We start from the raw sequence: 18,318 nt of genomic DNA on the forward strand, positions 1-18,318 counted from the left end.
TGATAGTGAAAGGTGTCCCTGCCTCTGGCAAGGGGTGGCACTGGATGTGCTTTCAAATCCCTCCCCACCCAAGCCATTCCGATTGTGTAATATTCACTGCCCATGTCCCACATCAGCCCAATCAGTAACGCCCAATGCCASATCAGCACTTGTAGGAGAGCAACACACTCAATCCAAGTTTTAAAATTTTATTTATATACATCTGTCCATGCAGATTTACTCCCGAGCCATTAGCTTCTGCTTTTTCAGCTTCTTCTGGGAGATCTGGGAAACAAACACAAAGAGAAGAAAATGATGAAATGAGATGCCTTTCCAAAACATCCCAAAGCTSTATTTTAGAATTGTTGAGAATGATTAGAAATTCCCTCACAATTGACACACCCATCAGACTTGCACATAAACAGGAGTCCCCACAAGCACTACAYTGCTTGCAGGCTCTAAATCCAATGMATTTTAYTGCACACCCCARGTTCACGCAGTCCAGGAATAATGTAGCTGCTCCAGACGAGAGAAGAATAAACCCTCTATGCAATTAAAAAAAGGGTTTTCGGGGATTAAAAGTGCTTAATACTGTATTGAAGAATTAAAAATGGAGTTGCTCAGAAGGAACTGTTTTTTGTTTTCATGGGTATTCCAAAGGTGTCCTAAGATWGTCATCACAGCAACCCCTCTCTGCTGAATGCTCTACTGTCCCAACACTGGTTACAGGGAATGGAGCACACAACATGTGGTACCTTTTTCTTCTGGGCAACTTCCTCCTCTGGCTTGGGCACGATCTGCTCCTTCTCTGTGAGGATCATCTCGATGTGGCACGGGGAGCTCATGTAGGGGTTGATCCTGCCATGTGCCCGGTACGTGCGCCGGCGCATCTTGGGAGCCTTGTTTACCTGGATGTGCTCGATGACCAGGGAATCCACATCAAGACCCTGRCAAGGAATAAAATCTGTGACCCATTTTCATCTTCAAATAGATAATCCCTGCAGTAAAAATGTGAGTTGTCACCCTAATGTCAATGAAACAGCCAAGCTCTCTGGCACCACGGAGTTGAGGGTTTTCCAAGCATTCACCAATGGAACTGCTAAGCTTGGCGGTGTCAGGGAGATGAGGACTTACCAAAGCAAGCACCAATCAAAATCATGAAGACCACCCCTCACACATCACGAATCATTAAAAATCATGCTGATGGCTCACTATTTACATTTATTTCATGGTTACTCAAAGTTGTCATTGATCATTCCAACACTGCCATCAAAGCTACCAAACTAAGCACTATAAAAGCTACATAAACCAACCAAGAATCTGAGGATTTCAAAGATTTTAAAAATATCTAAACAACCCTTCAATGGAAAAAAAATTAATTTCATTGTTCCACGTGAAAAATTGCTGCCATTTTACCTTGGAAGAATACACACAGCCTGTTAAAACAGGGAGTCATACCAAAGCCTCCACACATTTGTGGACAAAGCAGATGGAATGTGGCTCTCCAAGTCAGTGATCCCCAGACCAAGGGTGCTGACACACAGCATGGCCCCAACACCAGTTAACACCCACCTTGAGCTCAGCATTGCTCTCTGCATTCTTCAGCATGTGCAGCAAGAACTCTGCGCTCTTCTTGGGCCACCGRCCCTGCGTCCAGCCCCACTGCTTGGCCTGGAATGAGAGGACAGCAATGGGAGTCCTGCTCTTGGCATGGTACAACTCAACTTAGGTTACCTTTTGTACACCTTTGATCTGCCATCATCACAGAATGGCTTGAGGATGCAGGGGATGGTGCAGYTCATCCAGTGCCAGCCCCTGCCATGTCCTTCCACTGTCCCAGGCTGCTCCCAGCCCCAATGTCCAGCCTGGCCTTGGACACTGCCAGGGAYCCAGGGGCAGCCACAGCTGCTCTGGGCACCCTGTGCCAGGGCCTCCCCACCCTCCCAGCCAGCAATTCCTTCCCAATATCCCATCCAGCCCTGCCCTCTGCCACTGCTAAGCCATTCCCTGTGTCCTGTCCCTGCAGCCCTTGGCCCCAGTCCCTGTCCAGCTCTCCTGGAGCCCCTTTAGGCCCCAAAAGGGGCTCTGAGCTCTCCCTGGAGCCTTCTCTTGTCCAGGTGAGCACCCCCAGCTCTCCCAGCCTGGCTCCAGAGCAGAGGGGCTCCAGCCCTGGCAGCATCTCTGTGGCATCCTCTGGATTTCCTCCAACAGGCTGATATCCCTCCTGTGCTAAGCACCCCAGAATTTATGGATTAGAATGGATTATAATGTATTTAATTTTGCTCTGCACCAAACCCAGTAAAATTCGATCCCTTTATTTTATGCTGCCACCAGATGCAGCCATTTCAAGTAGGTGCACTGCTGCACTGTAATTAAAAGCAATCCTGTTTTCCCTCTTGAACAACCCAGTCTAGTGCCCTGTCCTTGGAAGGAGGTTGGAATGAGTTGAGTTTCGATGTCCCTTCCAACCCAAACCACATCGTGATTTTGTGTTTTAACACAAGTTCACCATGAACAATGACAGACCACATCCACACCATCTCTACATCACTGTTTTGTCTTAAACACCCATAGCCAAAGGCTTCTCCTCATGTTTCCCAGGAGCTCACCTGGGCGCACCGCCCGACGCCGCCGTTGTAGCGCCGGAAGGGGACACACTGCTTCTTCAGAGTGACATCCTTCAGGTACTTGGTGGCCTTGCGAATGTGCATGCCCTTGATGGCCTGCGCAGTCTCTCGGGTGTTCTACCAACACAGGGCACAGAAAAGACCACTGAACACATATTTTTGAGACACAAGTTACACCACTCTTCTGTCCTTTCCACAATTCTTTCTGCGGCAAAGGAAGCACTTACCAAGAAAAACATGCAAGTTAGGGAATTARTAAGTTACCAAGACTTTCTTCTTTGCTACCCACTTTTCTAACTCTTGGTATGACTGGCAATATTGAATTTGTGGCTCCAGCACAGTTTTACTGTTTTGTTCCTAACAGCTAAATCAAATTAGCAGAAATTAAACTTTTCATGAAAATTTTTATTCAAGTACTTTTACTTCTCATAGCTCCTCTTTGGCCACTTATCAAAAAAAGCAGGATCTTGATGAATAAATTCCTAATAATGTCAAACGTGGCAAGTAAGAGGAACTGGTAACAAGGTGACAATCATTAACAATGTAATTAAAATGTAATTTTCTGTCAAGGAATTACAAAAAGAAAATCCTCAGAAATAAAAATTAAGGATAAAAGATCAGTCTTCTAAATAACATTTACTAAATATGTAAGCCAGCTTTACCTATAATCCTATCTGTTTGTAATAAAAAAAGGAAACCCAACTGAAAACATCATCCAACACTGAGCAGAAAAGGATCTGCTAAGTTCTGGTTTTGTAATTAATAGCACTCTATTCTCTTCTGCATCTAAGCCTTTCCCAGAGGAACTGAGATCCTTGTGCCAACCACCACACGACCAAAAAGTGTAGGAGAAATGAGGCAAACCTCACGCCAAACACTAGCCTGGCATCTGATAAATTTACTCCTACTGTTTTTCTGTACTCTGTTATCTGAATTAAGCAGGAACAATTTTCAGATATTAACTCTTATTTTTGCAGATGGTAACTATTACAACCAGCCAATAGCAACAGTTTGAAGATGAAAAAGACACTTCCTTAAAAAAAGGGCAAGGATAAATAAATGGATACTGGGAAGCAATTCCTGTCTGAGGACAGCAGCTGTGGCTGCCCCTGGATCCCTGGTCCAAGGCCAGGCTCAGTCCCTGCCCACGGCAGAGGGTGGAACAAGATAATCCTCAGAATCCCTTTCAACCCAAGCCACACTGGGTTTCTTCTAAACAGTAACAACAAAAAGTAACAAAATCCAAGTAAAACACCAAACGAATTTGCAGTTCCTACGACACACACATTCCTTACCTTGAAGTGCACACGCAGGTTAGATCCCCGCGACTTGCATGCTGCAAAACAAAAAAAGATAAAGTTCTAGAATCAAAACCTCATTTGCTATAGTGAAATCCCACACGAACTGTACTGAAACAGCAACTCACATTTCGTGGGGTTCTCCGGATCCAGGGAGTAGCGCACCATCTTGAGAGCTCAGCTGAAAAACACCAATTAAAACATACTAAACTCCCAACWTTCGCACGCAGGACCTGGATTACTCCCCTTACCGCCGAAGCTGCTCAGGAATAACGCGTTATTTTCACAGTTACATCCAAAGGTGTCCTAAGAAAGTCATCATCGCAGCCATGATTTTTCCCAGGCCGGGCCCCTTCCCCTCGCCGCCCGCCCGCATCCCTGCCCGCCCTCCCGCAGGCCACCCCGGGGAATACCGCGGGCGCGGGGCGTGTCGGAGCGATCCCGGTGTCCGGGACTCCGGTGGCGGCGGGAATGGGGCAGGATGGGGGCGGATGGCGGCGGATGGCGCGGGACGGGCCCAGACATGGCTCCTCACCTCGGGGCGGCGGCCGTAGAGGAAGAGGAAAGGCGGGGCGCGCCCACAGCGCGAGAACGTCTCGCGAGATTTCCGCCGGGAACGGCCCCGCCCCCAAAATGGCGGCGCTGTGAGGGCGGAGTGTGCCGGGAGCCCTTCCCTCGCTGTCCCTGTGAATAAAACCATGGCTCGGAGAAAGACACTGCACTGCTCAGCCTGTCATGGGGGAAGGCATCGCGGTACTCACCCTCAGCTCACTCTGCAGGCGCTTTTAGTGAGGAAATCAGCGTGCGTCAGGCACAGCACCGCCCGCCGGTCAAAGGGAGGGCATTGTCCCGCTCCGCATTTGTGCGGCCTCGTCTTGAGTCTTGTGAGCAGTTTTGGTCACCGCAATGTAAGAAAGCGTCCAGAGTGAGGATGAGAAAAGGGTGAAGGGTCTCAAGGGGAAGACGTGTGAGGAAAGGCTGAGGGCACTTCGGTCTGTTCAGCTGGAGAGAGGAAAGACTCATCGCAGTTTAAACATCCTGTGAGGGCAGGAGGGTCAGGCACCGATCTCTTCTCTTTGTTGACCACTGACAGGACCCGAGGGAACGGCTGGAGCAATGTCAGGGGAGGACTAGGCTGGATATCAGAAAAAAGGTCTTCCTCCAGACGATGTTGGGGCACTGCCCAGGCTCCCCAGGGAATGGTCCCAGCCCTGAGGCTGCCAGAGCTCCAGGAGCGTTTGGACAGCGCTGCCAGGGATGCACAGGGGGGATTGGTGAGGAGCTGAACTCGATCGTCTTTGTGCGTTCTTTCCAGCTCAGGACATTTTGTGATTCATTTATTTAGATTGGAAAAAACCGCCAAGACCATGGAGACCAAGCTGTGCCTGATCCCCACCTTGTTCCCAGCCCAGAGCCCTGAGTGGCACCTCCAGGGGTAGGGACTCCCCACACTTCCCTGGGCAGCCCCATTCAAGGCCATTTCCATGAGGAGATTCCTCCTGATATCCAACCCAAACCTCCCCTGGCACAGACCAAGTTACCTCTTGTTCTGCCCCTTGTTCTCTGGGAGCAGAAACCGACCCCTACCTGAGATCACAGACTAGTTAAGTTTGGAAAAGACCCTTAAGGTAATCAGGTCTAAGTCTCATCCCAGCAGTCATCACCAGGTTCACCATTAGATGGCAGCTCAGGATGGGAATAGAGCAGCACATCACTCACAGAGGTGTCCAGGAGATCAGAACGAAGAGATTAATTCAAATACGTATTTATAAACCTCAGCTGGTATTTACTGCACTGTTAAAAAATAATCACAGACTGACTCATTAAAATAAAAGATTTTTTTTCCCATTTTAGGCAGCATTTGTGACTAGAACTGCTTGGAAAGACTGACAGAGCAGCTCAATAAAGTTTTCCGAAAGTGGTACCCAGCTGCAGCAAAAGTCTCATTGAGAAAAAATTGACAGAATGGGGAAAAAAAAGAGACACATACTGCTAACAGGGCACCTTCGCAGCACAAAAGTCTTAGTTTAACTAACTATTAAACTGAGTTTAKAAATAAGCAGAGGAAGAACTTGCTGTCCATGTAAATGCTCTGAGCAGGAGGCTATTTTTGGATTTCTTGTTTAGGGCTAAAAACCCCCAAAGCTCTGCAGCTAGGATTTCACCCAGATGGGAAGATGAAAATATTTGAGCTATCACAAATATTTACTAGTTTTTATTGCAGCTTTCCATTTACCTGCTTTAAAATGTGCCTTTCACTTTGGTTTCGGGGAAGCTCTCTGCAGTCTCCAAGCAGCTTCCAAGCTCTGATCTCCACGAGGGGAAACATGCTGGGATGTGGACAAATATTTCTTCTCTTTATCACAGAATCAAAGGATAGTTTGGGTTGGAAGAAACCTTGAAGATCATCTCGTCCTATYCCTTGCCRTGGACAGGGACACCTTCCACTATTCCATATTGCTCCAAGCCCTGTCCAGCCTGGCCTTGGACACTGCYGGGGATCCAGRGGCAGCCATTCTCTGGGGAACACKGTATAGCACTAAGTTTCCAGGTACCATAAATTAAAACTGAGTAAAGCTGAMGTCCTCAAGCACTTCCACAGCCTTACCCACCATACTGTGGGAATCCCCTCTCACTGCACACCTGAATACAGCTCTTGGTCCTTTCTGCCCTTCCCTCTGCACCTTCTTCTGCTTTTTGCTGGGGCAAGAACCCAGCCTTTCCATGGGAAACACATTTACACACAACTTCTTGTCAGCAGAGCACAGAAGGAAGGAGACATCAAAGGAAAGCTGGAGGAGAGGTGTGCAACACAAGTACTTGACAAGTGATGGGGATTATCGCCTGTGTTCACCAATGAAACCCAAAATTAACACGTTTTCARTTTCCCTACAGGTGGAACTGTTTTCCTCAGCTGCTCAGGGCTTGCAGTGGTGGAAGGCTATCACAGAATCACAGAATATCCTGAGCTGGAAGTGACCCACCAGGATCATCGAGTCTGACACCTGGCTCTGCACAGACACCCCAACAATCCCACCCTGTGCTCGAGAGCATTGTCTAAATGCTYCTGGAGCTCTGGCAGCTACTGGGGCTATACTGTGACCTCTTCCTTGAGGTACACGTTTTCAGCTTTGTTGGGAGCTTGACAAGTGCTGTCATGGGTAGCCTAGAACATAACTGGTGCTGGGGTGTGGGCTGAGGCAGCTGAACTTGTGCCCTTGCTGGGATTTAACCAGGTTATTCCCCCTCTGCACCACCTGCCTTGGATATTTGGGTTGTATGAGCTGATTTGAACAAAGCTTTTGGATCCTAACCAGAAAATTCAGATGGGCAAGCCCAAAATCATATTCTTGAAAACTCCTGTGTGGGAAGCAGCTGCCCCCTAATTGTACTGGAACCTCAGTTCCTTAGGACATTACCTTAAATTCCGYTGATGCCATCCCTCTTTCTCCTCTGCTTGTACAGCCCAGCCCCAGATCTTGTGTTGTGCATGCCCAAGGAGACCTCACTGTCCCAACAAATTCCCWGCTGTGCTTGGCTCTGAGCAAACCTCTGTTGTGTGCTCTGGGARCTCCTGCTGGGAACATCTCCCGTAAAGGGCTGCTCACAATGGCAGCAGAGGTTTCTGCCAGCTTYTCTGCTCTGGTGTCAGGCTGGAAGAGCTGGGGGGTTCTTTTGGAGAAGAGAAGGATCCAGGGAGACCTTAGAGTACCTTCCAGTGCCTAAAGGGGCTCCAGGAGAGCTGGACAGGGACTGRGGACAAGGGCATGAGTGCCAGCAACAGTGCCAGGGGAAACCATTTCCCCTGACTGAGGGCAAGGACAGATGGTAAGAATTTCTTGGCCATGAGGGTGGGGAGGCCCTGGCACAGGGTGCCCAGAGCAGCTGTGGCTGCCCCTGGATCCCTGGCAGTGTCCAAGGCCAGGCTGGACAGRACTTGGAGCAATCTGGTAAGTGAAAGGTGTCCCTGCTCATTGCAGGGGTTGGAATGGATAAGTTTTAACATCCCTTCCAACCCAAACCATTCAATRATCACATGATTCTCTCCTCTGGCACTACTACTGGGGCTGGGAAGGTCTGCACCCCTCACCCTGTGATGGAAAGGCCCAGCAGGCAGCAGGGAGTGTACAGGTACAGGAGTGTTGGCTCACGTAAGTCATTTTGTGTGTTTAGCTGTGAGTAGACAAGTGGCCTTATCAGTGTTGCTGGGAGCCAAATGTGACAACCAGCCAGTGCCCCTGACAGTCATCGTCCCTCCTGGCCAGAGGGACAGATGTSCTCCAAGACTGGCTGGAGTTACATTTTCATTGGCTAGGGCTATGTTTTTGTGGCAGATCTAGAACCACAAAGWGTTCATTTCCAGACAGGGGATCTTCCCGTTCACCTTCCAGGCTGATACTCAGCTCAAGCACATGCCTGGCTTGGGGCTGTCACTTCTAACAGAGGAGCAGGGGGAGCCACAGGAGGGGCTGTGCTAAACCCACTGTAATACACAGAGACACTAGAGCTGACTGGCTAAGGTGAACTCCTGCTTGCTGAAATGCACCCTGTATCTGCTGTGCTGTAGGAAAGGGTCTGACCTGTTCTTTGCAAAGGAATGGAAGCCAATTCCTCAAATCTTTTTGTAGATATCTTGGCATTTCTCTTAGAGACCCTGCTTTTGGAGTCCAAGGGTTATGTGGCAATATTAAACTGTCATTCATGAAATTACACACAAATGGTTGCTTGTCTTAATGTTTAAGCAGAAAATCTTGAAGACAAAGACATTTTAAATTGAAACCAGCTTGAATGCTGCAAACACTGTGACTTTCCAAACATCCGACAGCTGCCTCACCTTCTTTTTCTGAAATCCTCTCTGGTGATGAGCCTTTGGTCTCCTGCCTCCTCCCAGATGCATGGCTCCTCCAGAGGCACATCTCATCCCCACTGTTTTGTCTTTTCCTGCCACAGCCAGCAAAACGGCAGCACTTGAACATAAGATATAGGACRGTTCTCCAGCTAAGCTCTTTCCACAAACTTCATAAAATCTGCTTATCCAGGCAGTGAATTGCAGGAGCAAGATCATAGAATCACAGACTTACTGAATATTTTGGGTTGAAAAGGACTTGAAAGATCATCCAGTTCCAGCCCCCCTGCTATGGGCAGAGGCACTTYCCACYATCCCAGCTTGCTCCAAGCCCAGTCCAACCTGGCCTTGAACACTTCCAGGAATGGGGCAGACATAGCTGCTCTGGGCCTCCTGTGCCAGGACCTCCTCACCCTCACAAACAAGAATTCCTTTCCAATATCATACCTATCCCTGCCCTCTGTCACTGGGAAGCCATTCTCTGTATCCTGTCACTCCATGAAAAGSGGGAAATGCACCTTTAAAAGATGGACTGACCTTCATCAGAAATTTTCTCTGCATCAGCAATTCTTAGTCACTTGAAGAGCTCAGTTTTGTTATATATTCTTCTCTGGGACTTTTAAGAAGAGATGCTCCCCTAGGGACCCAGCAGATCCTTATTGAAGCAGGTAAGTTATTTACATATTAAGCAGATAAGTTATTTATATATTTATATATATGTATCTAGATATATATAGAGGTATATATATGTATATGTGCATATATCTGCACATACAGGTACATAAGTATGTACTTGTAAGTGTGTCATCTAAAAAGTGAACAGCTGGAATGCTTTTAATATACTGTGAGTCCTCCCAAAACACAGGCAATTCTTTGCAAGGAGAGATTAGTTGCACAGCCTTTTTTGAATAATTTCTGTTGTATGTGTGCTGTACCCAGATCAGGGGTGAGGAAAGAGCTGGGGACTTCAGCGTCAGGACAGCTGAGTATCTGTCCTCGCCGTCCCCACTGCTGAAGTGTGACGCAGCAGCCACAGCACCTTCCCCACGCTGATGGTGACCTGGCTGCCAAGATCATAGTCAAAACAAACAAAAAGAAACCCCACAGCAATCAGTGATGTTGTCTTAATACTCAACTTTTTGGTGTATTGTCCAGAGTTACAKGTTCATCCACCCCCTGCACACCCAGCTAGGAGGGAATCACTGGTTAAACAAATCTCCTGTGTGATTAAATAACCTTGTAGCTGAAGTTTGTGTTTATTCAGTGCAGTTTTTGACAGCAAACCCATTTACGCAGGTTGTACAGGTCTGTGACTGCYCGTTCCTGACTTTAATGGCCAGGAATGGCCAATCTCTGGGATGAGTGAATTAAGGCATCATGTAAGTGCCTGATCATAAACACTTCTTGGGATAAATGAAATCCTTCGCTTACATTTGCCCTAACTTGTCTAGCTCATAACCAAGAAGTATTGCTTTAAATATGCTTTTGATTAATGAAACCTAAATTATTCCTGAAATTGTGGGACATCGCCCACAATTTAGTCACAAATTAAACTATGGGGAATTCAATTTAAAGAAAAGAGAATGGTTGAACCCTGAAGCAGGTGGGCCAGAGACAATATCCTGGGCAACCAACTCTGGCTGGCTCTGCCTTGAGCTGCAGGGGGGTTGCTCTGGATAGCCTCCACTGGCCTTTCTCAACCTCAATTTTTCTTGATCTCTGAATCCTGTCAATATTTCTAAAGCTGAATGTGCCCTGTACTGTGAAACAGAGCCTCAAACTCCCTTTGTTGCACTGCATCTCCTAAATAAAATGGATCAAAGAATCCTCCTCCTCTCCTCTGTTACAATTGTGATTACTAATGTGGCAGTGCTAGGTTGACTATTGGACTCAATCACCATAGAGGTATTTTCCTCCCCTAAATGATTCCATGATCCTGTAACTGTCTGCTGTTTTTGCAGCTGCCCTGCTTAAGAGCTCCTCTGGATCAGCTGATAAACCACAATCAAACTCGATTTTCTCTCCCAGGGGCTTTTCCACCTTCCTCCTGGCAGACAAAGCATGCAGGGAGCCTGGACAGGAACAGTCCTTCCACACAGAACATGGCTTTGCAGGGTTGTGCTCTGAGCTGAGAAATGAACTTGGATCATGCCTATTAACACAACCAGAGTTTCAGCCAGCAGACAGCTTTCTGTTCATGGCATAGCAAGAAAAGATTGCCCTGGACATCTACTCTTCCAATCTTCATGTCCATAGCAATCTTACCAGCATTTTCATTTTTTATCCCAGTGCATGGCTTTTGTGGTTATTCCTTACTGTTCTTATGGTCAGAGAGTTTTCTTAAGTTTTTGATTCCCCTTGCTCTGACAATTGCAGTGTCTTCCTCTCCACAGGATGCAAACTAACCCCACTTTGATCCCAAATGTCACCTCTGAGGTCATCTCTCCCTCCCAGCTTCCTACATGCTTCTGTCTTCCAGTCATCCAGCTACTTACCCCTTTGCTATTTGCAAATTCTATTGTATTGCAACAGGTCTGACTTGAGCCCCCTCTTTCAAAGCWTTCCCTATCTGTCCAGCTTACTAATCCTCTGTAGCTGTGCTGCCCTCCCCCCCTTCAGCCTCTCCCCTCCGCTCTGCCTGGTCTTTTCCAGCATGCAYGGCCCAGTCACATGCAGTGCTTGGGAAGGTCATATGATGGGTCGGGACTGCTGGGCAAGGCTGTGGCAGGGGGCCCCAGTTGGTAGCACACCTCCTGGGAGCTGCCACCCCAGCCCACGGCCATCAGCTGCCCCGTGACTCACTCAGGTGCTGGACCTGCAGCCTGCACAGACACTGAACAGGAGTCACACAGGAAGGACAGTTCCATTCAGGAAGCTGGTTAGTGGGAAGGGTCCTGCACCCATATCCCAGGCTGGGGATGTCAGCTGGAGGTGTGTGCTACCCTGCAGCCCTCTGCTTAGAAGATCCCACCTTTGCTCTGAAAGTRTATCATAGAATGGAATGCCAGAGTGGTTTGGGTTGGAAGGGATCATGAAACTCCACTCATTCCATCTTCTGCCATGGCAGGGACACCTTTCACTGTCCCAGGCTGCTCCCAGYCCCAATGTCCAGCCTGGCCTTGGACACTGCCAGGGATCCAGGGGCAGCCACAGCTGCTCTGGGCACCCTGTGCCAGGGCCTCCCCACCCTCCCAGCCAGCAATTCCTTCCCAATATCCCATCCATCCCTGCCCTCTGGCACTGTCAAGCCATTCCCTGTGTCCTGTCCCTGCAGCCCTTGTCCCCAGTCCCTGTCCAGCCCTCCTGGAGCCCCTTTAGGCCCCAAAAGGGGCTCTGAGCTCTCCCTGGAGCCTTCTCTTGTCCAGGTGAGCACCCCCAGCTCTCCCAGCCTGGCTCCAGAGCAGAGGGGCTCCAGCCCTGGCAGCATCTCCGTGCCCTCCTCTGGCCTGGCTGCAGCAGCTCCAGGTCCCTGTGCTGTTGTTGCCCAGGGCTGGAGCAGCTCTGCAGGTGGGGTCTCACCTGAGTGGGGCAGAGGGGCAGAATGCCCTACCAGTGTGACCTGCCTGTCACACTGCTGATGATGCAACTCAGGATGTACCTGAACCTGTACAGAGAAACCCTTTTGTTTCTCTTCTGCCCTGACCTCAGTCTTTCTGCCTGTCTGGYCGTGGACTGGGAGGTCCTGGGATGCATGTCAGCAGCACTGTACATTACAGACAGGAACATGGGTACAAGGCACTAATAAATGCCCCAAACTCTTCTTAATTAATTACAGAGCCAATTACAGAGCTCTTCCTAATAAGCTCAACACACTCAATAAACACATTAAATGGGAAAAGTTAGGCAATTAGGAATAAATGGCCAGAAAGTGGAGCAGTGCCTGGTGAGAACCAGCATCCCATCTTTCCATTGTACACTCTGTAAACAGATGTATTGTCCTTTTCATGAGACACTGAGTAGGAAGACTGGATGCAGGGATGGGATAACTGATGAGTTGTYAGGGGAAAATGTGCAACGTTTTGAAAACCAAAGTGAATAATACTGTTGTTGTAAGTAAAGCCAATATGTGAGGAAGGCTGTRCTTCTAAGGGTAACTTGAGGCTTTSCTGTGTCTCAGGCAGATCCCACCACTACAGTCTGCATGGACTGGAGAAAAAAATTATTCAAASGGGAGGGTGAGGCAAGAACAGGGTGCTGGAGAACAAATGATACAGACACTGATGACACACAGCAGCATCTTGTGCAGCTTATTCCAGTCCTCAGGCTGTTTGTCACCCTTTTTCTGAAACACAAAAGCTAGTGCGTAAAGTCTATGTTTGTGGTTTAAAATACGATTCCTCTTCAGTGTGTGAATCACAGTGAAATACTGCCAAAGGGTCTCCTGAACACCAGTTGAATCAGCAATCAGGATCAGAAAGAGATGAAAATCGTGTATGAGCTGATACAACAACCGCTCAGGAAGAAACAATTACCCAAGATTTGCTACCATAAAACTTGAGTACAAATAACAATAATGGGGACAACTAACATGTTTTTACAGGGCTTTGCTAAARTAAGTAACAAATTCATTTGTTTTCATTAAAAATTGTTTTCTTTCTAGTAGGCATTGGAAGTCGAGTGGCGTGCTTAGATTTCCTAGTTTTGGTGTCCATCCAGATTTACGGATCAGTTTTCAAAGCTGAGTGCCACTGAGATCAATTTAAAGTGGATTTAGAAGTGCTGAAAATTAATAATAGAATACTAGAATAATAGAATAATAGATTGGGTTTATATGTAAGTGACCTTAAAGATCCATCTGTTTCCAAAGCCCCTGCCATACACAGGGACACCTTCCACTAGCGAAGGTTGCTCCAAGCCCTTTCCAGCCTGGCTCTGGACAACTGGTTTGGGGGTTAGTCTGGGCAGTTTTCAGAAAGAGATGTCAGCTTACTGATTATTTTGCCAAAATGCTAAATTCCAAGATTTTTACCTGCAAATTACTAGAAATAATCCCAAACCCAGAGTTCTGTCTGGTCTGACAGACTCTTCTCAGGGGGCAGAGAGTTCTGCCCTGCTCTGCCTGTTCTTACAGTCTTCTCTGGAGCTGCAGTCTGGCTGAGTGTTGAGTACACCTCACKGGTGATGCTACTACACCCATCCTACACTCGGACCAAATATTCCTGCAGATGTGAAGAAAGAGCATTTGGATAAGAATATGTACTCTAAAGCAATCCCTAAAGCAAACAGCTGCCCTACCAACTCCTCTCCTGACTCTCTAGTAGCTCCAGGCTCCTCTTACAAAAAGGACAGAGGACCTGTCTAAGTAATTTAGTGCTTTTTTTCATATTTTCTCTTTGCTGGATGCAGAAGAGTTAAAGCAGAAGCTCTGTTGAGCACTCACTGTCCACCAGCTGAAGGATCAAATAATCACAAACTTCTGAGGTATTTGTCCAATCCCACCAGAGCAGAAAGGAGTCCACCGCACCTCAGAAAGGAGCAGAAGTAAATATCCCTCTGGCCACCCACAACACCTCTGCCCTGCCAATGGGCTTGGCTCCAAGTCCATGTTCAAGCCCAGACATGCTCAGCATTCATCCAGTTTGGATGGAAAAGTGTGAATTTTGCGTAAAAGTGTAAGGAGAGAGAAAATATACATCATTCCTCGACACAAATGTAAAAGCATCGTTGTCAGCAGAGTGGATGGARCAGGCCCACCACACACCACCGGGCCTTCTGTCTGACACAAAGCAGCAGAGGGGCCTGGATCCGTCTCACGGACCACGGGACATGCTGGGAATGACAAGCTGAATTCCACTTGTCTGCTTGGGCACAGTGAACAGGCGTCAGGCTTCCAGCCTGAGCTCCTGCACAGCCCTGCTGGGACTGAATAAGGGCAAAATCACTTAAGGGTCTCACAGCAACTTGGGGACTCATRTGAGACATGAGCAGGGGAGAAAAGAGATAAAAACCATCATAAAAATAATTTCATATTCCTCATACATGTCTGGGAAAACGGCAAAGAAGTTGGAGGAACTAAGAAGAATTTTGTACGTGCTGAAGGGTGGTCTAGCAGCAGGACAGGAGTCCTGCCATGGGGAGGGGGGAGCCAGCAGGGATCAAAGCCTCCTGGAAACCTCCCAGCGGATGGCGATGCCTGGAGACAGGTACAAACTGTAACCCTGTGTGACAACGTTCACAAGAATTAGCATTTTGCAGGAATGCAGGGATTTATTCTTCAAGGCCCACCATATCCGCAAGCACTACAGCCCAAACACTGCACCAACAGAGCATGTGCTTGATAAGAACCCAGGAACAGATGCCAGCGGATTTAATGTGGGACAGGAGGCCCATTGCAGGTTTGCAGACTGCTGGCAGGGTCAGCTGTAAATATTCCCTCACAATCAAAGGCATTCATCTAAGGATTACATGCTGGGGGCTTTGTGGTAAAGTAAATTTGCAACTAACAGGACCATTAATAGTCAGACAGTTTAGTGGGCTCACTGGCTGCCATTTATTTTCCCCCCAGTCATTTTTACTACCTCTAAATACCATGGGGATGTGGGACTTGAATGAGGTGGCTTAAGAAATCAGCTTAGAAGGAGAAGGAGAAGGGGTTACCTCCAACAAAGAGAGCTCAACAGGGATCGAACCGGGATATCAATAGTGGGTAAGGCCACTGAAGCATGTGAGCTGATTTCATAACCTGGTGGAGATTAGCCTCTTCTGTAAGCAAACAAACCTACACAGGGCTACGAAGTATTTGTCCTATAAAGCATGTTCATAGAGGGGATGTGTTTTAAAGGTTGAGGAGGGGAGGCAAAACTTTGTGGAATAAGGAGTGGCTGTGTAACAAAGACACCATGGCTATTTTCACCCCAGTTTGATGCTCTCAGAACAAAAATACCCAGAGCAGAAATWGTGCCACGGAAATAGTATGTCTTCCCTCCGCAGTAAGCACTAAGCATAAAATAATTGTGGTGTGGTGGGATGATAATAAACCAGGAKTTCCCAGGCTCAGCAGGCACAGGTGATACAAGGATTAACCTGGGATGATATTTCACTGGAGAGCTGCCTCTCCAGGACCGCAGACCCCTTGTGGTACAGTCAACTCTGTACCCCCATCTGATGTGGGAATTCTTCCCAGGCTTTTGCCCCAGCTCAACACACTCCAAGGCTGCTGCCATCCAAGCAGCCCTTCTTTCTCTCAGCTTGTTCTCTACCTCTCATCCCAGAAACAAACCATGCAGAAGGAGCCATGTGGGAAACTTGTACCAAACCCACTGAATTCTGTTGCTTGTGTTTTGCAGTTGAAAATAAAAACTGTTTTATGGCTAAAAAAAACAGAGAGAGCAATTAATTTCTATACCCTCCTTCTCCTACCCTGCAAATTCTACTGCCTYTTTCATTGGAGAAATAGAATGAAAATAGGAAAGAACCAGGCAGGAAGAATGGAGAGTGGGTAAAACACTCTCATTTTTCTAAATGCACTCCCTGATACTGACCTAAGGCCACGATTTAAATATTTATAATGTTCAAATGAGAAATCCTTAATAGGTGCATTTTTGACACTGGTTGTTATGCCRTTGTTTTCAGTAACCAGCACCTCACAAACCCAAGAGCCACATTTTTTCCCTGAGAGGAATGGCTGAGAGTTCCACTTGTGCCTTCCCAGTGATGTCAATGCAAAGGGATGCAATCTTAGCCGGAGGAATACTGTGCAAATCCCTCCTCCAGCTGCTCATATCAGTGGTGGTACCCTGTCCTGGGCCAAAAAACTCTCTCTTTGCTGCTCTTTCCATGGCAGGTCATTCATGGCAGGACGACAGGGCTTTTCATGCAGAAAGCTGCTGTTAGTTTTCCTTGTTATTTCCAGAACCRCTCACACCAGAATTACTCTACCTCTAAAGGTTTTTAAAAAGGTAGTGAGATGATGAAGGGTTTTCCCCTTTCCTTTAACACTCAGCTCTTTGATGGCATGGCCATTTCTGCAAGTTAAGGAGGTGTTTACATGCTATTTTAAAGACAGAGAAAAAGAAGCATTAATGACAATTATTTTGCAAAAGTCTTCTGACTTCAGTCTCATTGAAGTCCTTTCTGCCAGGGATGCTGAGYTCCTGCAGAAGACACTGACCATAAYCCAGGTTTGARATAYTCTTYTTGTATTTTAACAGCATTGAAACTGTCTCCTTGATGGATGCATGGGTATGGAAACCTCTCAAATTAAATTAAGTAGCTGCAAAGCCTGTCTAGTCCTTCCCTGTGAGCACCAGCAGACTCCAGAACTTTAAATATTTGGGCATCTTAATTTACATATCRTACTGAATTTAGCTTTTTGCTACTGAAAGAAGCTTGACTCCTCTCAGGTGCCTTCTACCTCCACATTTCATGACTCTGCTCTGATTCACCATGTCTGGTGAAGAAGAAATGAGACTCAGCCACCCTGCACCCACCTGCAAAGAGCTTGTGACTATAGCTGAGTGGAACATTTTTCTATTTCCTATAAAAACACTCATGATTTCAAAAACATTCCTCTTCTGCTTTTGGACTGAAGTGAGACCTTCAGGAGATCACATAGGAATGRAGCCAGAGAGAGAGGAGGAGAGCCAGAAAGACGCCTCCAAGGACACCCACTATCTCTGCGGGCACTGCCCCCCTCACACCTGCTGAGATAAAGCCTCCAACATCCTTACAAGTGCTGTAACCATGTCTTTTAAAGTGGGTTGCTATCCATTTTACCCTGTTTTTTTAATTATTACTTACTACAATATCCAGAAATTCCATCTGGGAGCCATGAAATCTTTCCCAGTGAAAAAATGAATCAAAACTAGGATTTTTTCCTTACAATTATTTGGCTTAAYGAACTGCTATTTTCCAAGCAGCTCTGGGTGGGAGCCTCCTTCCCCCCAGGCCATAAGGGTTACGGAGAGGTCAGTGCTGAGCCACACTCTGAGTTGATACAATGCCCATCACAACAGATCCTGAGCATCTCCCCGGATGATCATCACCTTTCAGCTGAAACAGCCAGGAATTATCTGGATGCACTTTTTCCTTGCTGTTGCTAAGCTATTCTCACTGCTACTGTCATTCTTGGAAGCCAGAGGCGAAGATGAGGACTCTCCTCCCAAAGCTTGGGAGTTGTACAGACAAAAGGAGGAGTTTTACAATAACAAGAGACAACAGAAGGAGAATGAGAAGATGTCACGGTTAAACCACAATAATGTCGTGGTGGTCAGCAGTAYGGAAGGGCTTTGCTGGCACCAGAAATTTTTTTAAATGCCGAGGTGTTTGGTGATGAAGTTTAGCTGATTCATTTCCTGTAGGAGTAAGGCCAGTAGTGGATAACAGCTGTGAAATCTAGAGCCTTTCTTTTTTCGGTCAGTGCCGTCAGGATGCTGCTCCTCAAGAGGGACCCCACAGCTGCAGAGGAGAGGCTGCATCCTCAGGGCATTCTGCTCAATCCCGTGCTCCCTGAGGAATGTGAGCATTGTCTCCAAGCTCTGAAAAGAGGATGTGCTTGAGGAGATCCCAAGTTATGTATTCATCCTGCAGAGTCAGAAATTAAGATGTTCTAGGGAGGATCCCCAAAGAG

General features: G+C 47.3%; 1 protein-coding gene and 2 non-coding genes across 4 annotated transcripts; all 3 read right to left on the reverse strand.

Moving 5' to 3' along the window:
• Positions 1–172: 172 nt before the first annotated feature.
• RPL17 (ribosomal protein L17) lies at positions 173–4,494 on the reverse strand. Of its 2 annotated transcripts, none has more exons than XM_057378448.1 (7): positions 4,440–4,494; positions 4,033–4,085; positions 3,902–3,942; positions 2,589–2,723; positions 1,552–1,650; positions 735–926; positions 173–264 (listed from the first exon to the last, which is right to left on the reverse strand). In XM_057378448.1, exons 2-7 carry the CDS (start codon positions 4,070–4,072, stop codon positions 217–219), a joined length of 555 nt encoding a protein of 184 aa, XP_057234431.1. In that variant the 5' UTR covers positions 4,073–4,085; positions 4,440–4,494; the 3' UTR covers positions 173–216. The 2 variants fall into 2 exon arrangements, with proteins under 2 accessions (XP_057234431.1, XP_057234432.1); XM_057378449.1 differs by lacking the exon at positions 4,440–4,494 and adding an exon at positions 4,318–4,417.
• LOC130580751 (small nucleolar RNA SNORD58) lies at positions 595–665 on the reverse strand. The gene has a single exon (XR_008966147.1). It is a non-coding gene; the product is annotated as a small nucleolar RNA SNORD58 (small nucleolar RNA).
• LOC130580752 (small nucleolar RNA SNORD58) lies at positions 4,163–4,231 on the reverse strand. The gene has a single exon (XR_008966148.1). It is a non-coding gene; the product is annotated as a small nucleolar RNA SNORD58 (small nucleolar RNA).
• Positions 4,495–18,318: the final 13,824 nt, after the last annotated feature.

This window comes from Malurus melanocephalus, unplaced genomic scaffold (assembly GCF_030028575.1).
Source record: "Malurus melanocephalus ecotype Western Australia unplaced genomic scaffold, MMel_1.1 scaffold_359, whole genome shotgun sequence".
NCBI classification, from domain to species: domain Eukaryota; kingdom Metazoa; phylum Chordata; class Aves; order Passeriformes; family Maluridae; genus Malurus; species Malurus melanocephalus.